The sequence below is a fragment of the Ammospiza nelsoni genome, chromosome 6, assembly GCF_027579445.1.
Source record: "Ammospiza nelsoni isolate bAmmNel1 chromosome 6, bAmmNel1.pri, whole genome shotgun sequence".
NCBI lineage: Eukaryota > Metazoa > Chordata > Aves > Passeriformes > Passerellidae > Ammospiza > Ammospiza nelsoni.
This window is the reverse complement of record NC_080638.1, coordinates 476,517-482,516: the sequence shown is the minus strand read 5'-3', so window position 1 is coordinate 482,516 and position 6,000 is coordinate 476,517. Positions and strand designations below refer to the sequence as shown.

The following is a 6,000-nucleotide window of genomic DNA, read 5'->3' as shown; positions in this document are numbered from 1 at the left end:
TAGGATCTTATCAGAGTCAATCTCATCACAGCCAATTCCAAGTTAAAAGCTGAAGTAGGCGTAGAAACTGCTTGGAAAGCTCACATAGTGTTTCTTTAGCTTGTTTGAAGATAAGTGCAAGGATGTAGCCGATTATTAACATTTAGCTTTGTGCATTATGTGGAAGAGCAGTGCAGGTATCCAGGACCAGGCTGTGTGAGCCAGTGCTCCTGGATTACCCACACTGAACTGAGTTAGTCTTACAATGCTGTCTTCTTCAAACAGTCCTGGAATTACAAGCCAAAGTGTGCTGTATCCTCTAGAAAATGGAAAGCAAGATCCATTCTAATATGTATGCTCTGATCAATTTCCTGTGACGGTATAACTAGCATTGCTTTTGAAGTGGCTGAGTAATATTTAAGAAGTACCTTGTTGTGTTTGAATAAAACCAGAATGAGGCATGATGTTATGGATATCCTTTTATTTTAAAGGAATGGTCTTTTGTTGTCATTTTGTTTTTAAATTTTCAACTACAAAACAGATTCCTTACATTCTGCCATAAATAAAAACGAACAATAAGGCAGGACACTACATGAACAAACTGAGAACAACTGTTTTCCAGAAAATGTGAATTAAAAATGCTTCACAAGTATAAGCCATCCAGTTTTTAAAATAAAACTGTTGAAAACCCACAAGAGTTCAAGTGGTAGATGTGTACACCCTCGAAGAACAAAATACAGTTTTGACATTTTGCACTTTTGGTTTTGAAAACCGAGTTTTGTTCAGAGCACATTCTAAGGTTGTTCGGGCTGTTTTCAGATCAAGAACCATATGGGAGAAGAGGCACCACAGTAACAAAACCATGTTCAAGGATTTTTTTGTTTGCAGCTGTCCCTTTTAAATGCTTGACTTTTAAGAGACTGATTCAATGCAAGTCTTTGTCTGTCACAGCAGAACTCCAAACTTGTTTCACCGGATTCTCTTTTGCTGTCGTGCTCTGTAAATGTCATGTACGGGGGGAACTACAGATCCTTTCTCCTCATCATCATCAGAATCCTCATGTGATCTCTTCACAGCCTTGTTGAGAATGGTGTTGTTTTCCACAGGTCCATTGCCTTCCACAGCTATCTCAGGCAGGCCGCCCGTGATTATCCGTACGGCTTCGTCAACAGCTTCAGGGAGAGACACACACAGAGCCACTCAGGGGGAGCTCAGAGCCTGCCCAGCACCCAGCAGGGACACCCCCACACACCCTGGGGACACTTCTGCAGCCTCAGACACTTCTCCTGCCCTCTTGTACAAATATTAAGCCTTGGCTGTCTGAAACTCTGAGCACCAGTTAGAGAGGAAATGCTGCTGCTCCAGCTGGAGCCCTCCCCTCCCTTGACACAGGAATTGAGGTCATTTGAGAGCTGCAATAAAACAGGAAGGCCTTTTGGGAATCAGGGTAACTAGTTCATGATTCACCAGAGAGGCTGCACAGCAAGTCAGTTTCTGCTTCTCAACAGAGGAAGCCTCAAAAATACCCTGTATAATTTAAATAGATATTTTAGTTTCACTTGAAGAAATTAAATCCTACATTTCTTTCTCTATGATAATTTTTTTCCTCAAACAAGGAGCATGAAGAGTGGCATATTATCATCTGCTGTAGGATCTGTGCTTTTTCTCTGTTCCAGAAGCCTCCTTCCCCTCTTTGCAGGGGCTCAACAACGTGCACTCAGAGTTATCCCTCACCATGCTGCAGATTTGGAATTTCATGTTGCAGCTGCAAGGCTGCTGGAAACGCTGCCTTTAAAGGGTATTCTCAAAGTCTTAATTTCTTTCAGTTGATACCACCAACATATTAAAGAGCAGCTGGTGATGTGCAGATTTTTGACTTTTTGTTGCCTCCCTGCAGGTAAAAGTGCAAACATCTCTATGCAGATCCCAGTGCAATCTCCTCTGCTCTCAAACACTAATTACAATTTGTAAATGAGGTCTGGGTTTTAGACACAAATATCCATATGTAAAAGCAAGTCTCATGCAGCACTAGCACAGCCTCCAGAGAGGACAAGTAACTTACTGTCTGGCAGTTTGCATCTTCTGAATATCTCCATGAGCTCATCCACTTGAACAAAGGGACCCTGATTTGTTACCAAAGGGGAAAAAAAAGTTTAGAAGGTTATTTTCAATAGAGTGATACACACTGTGGTTCTGTCATGACAGAATGTCTTCCACAGCTTTCTGAAATGTTCAGAGCTCTTTAAAACAAACCTGAAAACAAATAGGAGGTGGCAGGAGCTTCATGAGAACTACAGCTGCTGGTGGAACAGGAAATACCCCGCCTGGGACAGGATGTAAACCTGGAGCTGTGGGGAGAAAAGCTGGGTGAAGCCAGTGCAGGACAGCTGGGCCAGAGCTGCTTTTGCACTGCATTGTTATTTGATACAAATAATTAGTACCTTGTCCCTTTTGCCTCTACTAATTCCACACTGTCCACTCAGCCATCTGCTCTGTGATGTGTGTAACAGCTTATTACCATTTACCAGACCCCAAACTCCTTGTACTTATTTCCATGTGACCTTGGCATTAATTAAAACACATGTGCCTTTAGCAAGCCAGTGAAATGACAGCCTGAGAGTTAAGTACAGGTTTAGATGGCTGAGGAGCAGGAAAGCCTCTGATGAGGCTGAACAGCCAGGTTCCCAACTCACCACAGGTGAAACACAACCACTCCCCAAAGCCTGACTTACGTGCTAAGTGTCTTGGCTGGAATGGAATCATCTGCTGGGTGTCTGGTTTGGGATATTCAGGTTTCCTGTCTACTTCATCCTTGAGAACAGGCACGATGGAAGGTGCAACCACAGGGTCTGGAATTATTGCTGCTAGCTTGGCACGGGAGACATCCTGTGAAAGCCAATTAGAGAGTGTGAACTTGGCAGGATCACACCGCTAGCTTCAATTACAGAACAAAACCTCGCTCTGCACCAGTTGCTTTTTCTCACTTTGTCTTCATTATCATCTCAGATGGCCTCTCACAAGGCCATCTGGGCAAAACTTGCATGGTTTCATTAAAGATTTGAATCCTACAGCGACCCAATGGGATGGAATGGAAACACTTGTTTCTGTTCCTGAACGTGTGTTTGTCATTTTGGAGTGGCTCCTTTTTTAGGTTAACAGGATTTAGGTGAACAGGTGCAGACCACTAGGCCTTCACAACTATCATTTCTCCCTCATTTCATTCCTAGATTGCTTTAGCTAGAAAAGAAGTAAAGCATAAGGCAGTCAGCAGGCATGCAAAAGCATCAGTTCAAACAGGATTATGTTTTGGCATGTTCCAAGCAGCAGGACTGCACCATCTTAGGTACACACTGCCCTGCATGCACTTAGTAAAATGTACTTGTTGGTAAGCTCACATCTAACCTCAAAATAACTTTGCCCCCACTGCATTCAAAGAAAAGTATTCAGTGGCTCAATGTGACTCTGATTTCCACCTATCAGATTATTTTATGCAGCTGCTTTGTTACCTTTGATGGCATCTGTATTTTTCATACATTATTTTTCTGCGTAAGAAGTAAGTGGAAGCTGAGGCACTGCTTTAGAACCATGGATTGAGCGTTTCTTCCTGTCCATGTAAATGGCAATCAGCTGTTTCTGCTTCTCTGGCAGCCTTTAAAAATTGTAAACCAACATCCTGTTCTGTTCTAATGATTCCCCAAAGTGTTAAATGACAGAAACAGTAAAAATACATGTGGTTAGAAACCAAGGAGGAGACCACCAGATACAGGGGTCTGGCCTAGACTTTGAACTCCACATGGCAGCAAAAACTGAAAAAAGAGGCACCAGTGCTCCCTGCCAAGAGCTTTCCTCAGCCATTCCCAACAAACATTGGCACTGCAGCATGTGGGCTTTGAGGCAGTTCCCACTGAAGTCAGGGGAGCTCTGCCACCCCAGAGCAGAACGACAGCCAGCCATATTTCATACAGGTGACCTGATCCTACAAATTTCCCACAGAACTCTGGTTTTTGAAGGAGCCCAGATGTGGAGTGGAGGCCTGTGGCTGCAAGGGGATGGCATTAACACACTGACCTCTCCATGGGAAGATGGGAGGTAACCAGGAACACCCAAAACTGCAGCTGGTACTGATGGTCCCGGCTCCTTTACTGCCCAAGGAGACCAGGAGGAGGAGGAAGAACAGGCCTATTTTACCTGCTTTTCTAGCAAGGGGAAGGACTATAAGGCTAGTCCTAAACAAGGAATTGCCCAAGTTTCCTAGGATTGAGAACACCACCAGTGAACTGAAGTGTTCTTAGCCACTCACCTTATAACCAAGGGCCTTCAGCTCGCTGGCAGAGCAAGGGTACAGATCCATGAACTTGTACCTGTCCACCAGCAGAGCTGTTTCTTTGCCCTCATACTCTTCCTTGAAGGCTGTAAACCTGCGTTTCTCCACCTTCAGGATGCTGGCCAGATCCCCAATGTTACTTTCAAAGGCTAAAAACCGAGCCCAGATCTCCCTGGAACAGAGCAGGACACAGAGTTACTGAAGGAGGAAGGAACACTGAGCACAACCCAGTTACAAACCCACAGGAGGACAGAGCCAGAGGAGCCCATCTAGGAGGGCATGGCCATTTCTGTTTTTTGCTTTAGGTGCATCTAAAATAGGCACTGCCCTCCCAGTGCCTGCTGTATTTCTGTAAGAGCCCTCAGCCTGGTGGACTGCAAAGGAATTTGTTACAGAAGGGAAAGGAATTCTGGTGTCAAGGACTGCAGCATTTGAGGTGAGCTTTCATCAGACATTCTGCTCATCCTGTACACACAGCTTCACTCTGATGCTGACATGGGAAGGACTTCTTACCATGCATTGTGATCACAGAGCAGCACGTTCTAACTGGCAAGACCACAACAGGCAGCACTTCAGAATTGTATACAGTCCAAAATATATAGAGTTACTGCTGATTTCTCCATGGAAAATCTCATATATAACTTAAGCAACATCTGACCATATTTCTGGACTTGATTCAATTTATATTTTAGCTTTGGAGTTCACCTTTGAAGAAGGTTCAGCTTTTAAGCTCTTGTGTTTTGTCACTTTTAAATTGGGTATAAAAATATTTCTCACGAAAGATCAGAACTGAAGTGCAGAACAAATATGCACAGCAGTGCCATATTTGATTCCTTACTTTTGATGCTTTTGTAATAATGGTGAAGTGAACCCTCAGACTGCAAGGCTTTGATGAGCATTTTTATTGAGAAGGAAACTTAAAAAGTAGTAATGCAAATATGGCAGTGAGTGGTTAATCCAAGTCCTTTCTGGTTCTTTTCCTATTTTATTTTCATGGCTGGGAGATGCTCAGCACCCTCCTCAACAAATTCCTGACTCACCTTCTCAGCTCAGACCACTGGATCCTTACTGTACAGGAGGATTTTGCACTCTATCCTCAACAATCTTGCATCAGTGAGACTTTAATTTATTATTAAAGTCAATAAATTAATGAATTTCACTAGAGGTGGGATAGGGACTTTCCCAGATCTGTCACAGCTGTTGCTATTTTAGACAGCATGAAGAGGGGAAGGAACATCTGTACCTACTTTTGTCCTGCTGTTCATGTTTCTAATTTCTTTGGGATATTTACGGTTGAAAGGGGTTATGTGTCTTTTCCAGAGCAGTGAAACTGCTTTTGCAACATACCCAGATTTCTCAGGTGGAAGGCTCCCTGAAGTCAAAACACGTTCAAACAAAACTCTTGTATTGTTGTCCTCTTTAAAAATAGAAAGAAAAAAAAATCACACTGAGTATAACATATTAAAGACAAGTTAAAATATGTCCATTCAAAGAGATGTGTACATTGAATTAAGCATAAGGCTGACTTTCATGGATTTGAATTTCAGTAAGTATAAAGAGATCTGAGTGCCCACATTAAACTTCCCTGATGTTAAATTCCCATGTGAATTTGTTCTTTGGGAGTCTGTTTTATTGATAGTGACAAACTTATCTTACTACAGGTTCTTTTATAAGACCACAGCTATTACTTAGCATCT

The 6,000-nt window shown here is 42.9% G+C and overlaps 1 protein-coding gene across 2 annotated transcripts in view; it reads right to left on the bottom strand.

The window, feature by feature from the left end:
* Positions 1-445: 445 nt before the first annotated feature.
* Positions 446-6,000, bottom strand: part of CSTF3 (cleavage stimulation factor subunit 3) — a 46,584-nt gene continuing 41,029 nt past the window's right edge. For both annotated transcript variants that reach the window (XM_059475429.1, XM_059475430.1), the window contains 6 exons: positions 5,651-5,720; positions 4,280-4,475; positions 2,712-2,865; positions 2,233-2,327; positions 2,042-2,102; positions 446-1,151 (listed from right to left, as the gene is read on the bottom strand). In XM_059475429.1, coding sequence (XP_059331412.1) covers positions 949-1,151; positions 2,042-2,102; positions 2,233-2,327; positions 2,712-2,865; positions 4,280-4,475; positions 5,651-5,720 — 779 coding nt within the window. In that variant the 3' untranslated portion in view covers positions 446-948. The remainder of the gene's footprint in view (positions 1,152-2,041; positions 2,103-2,232; positions 2,328-2,711; positions 2,866-4,279; positions 4,476-5,650; positions 5,721-6,000) is intronic.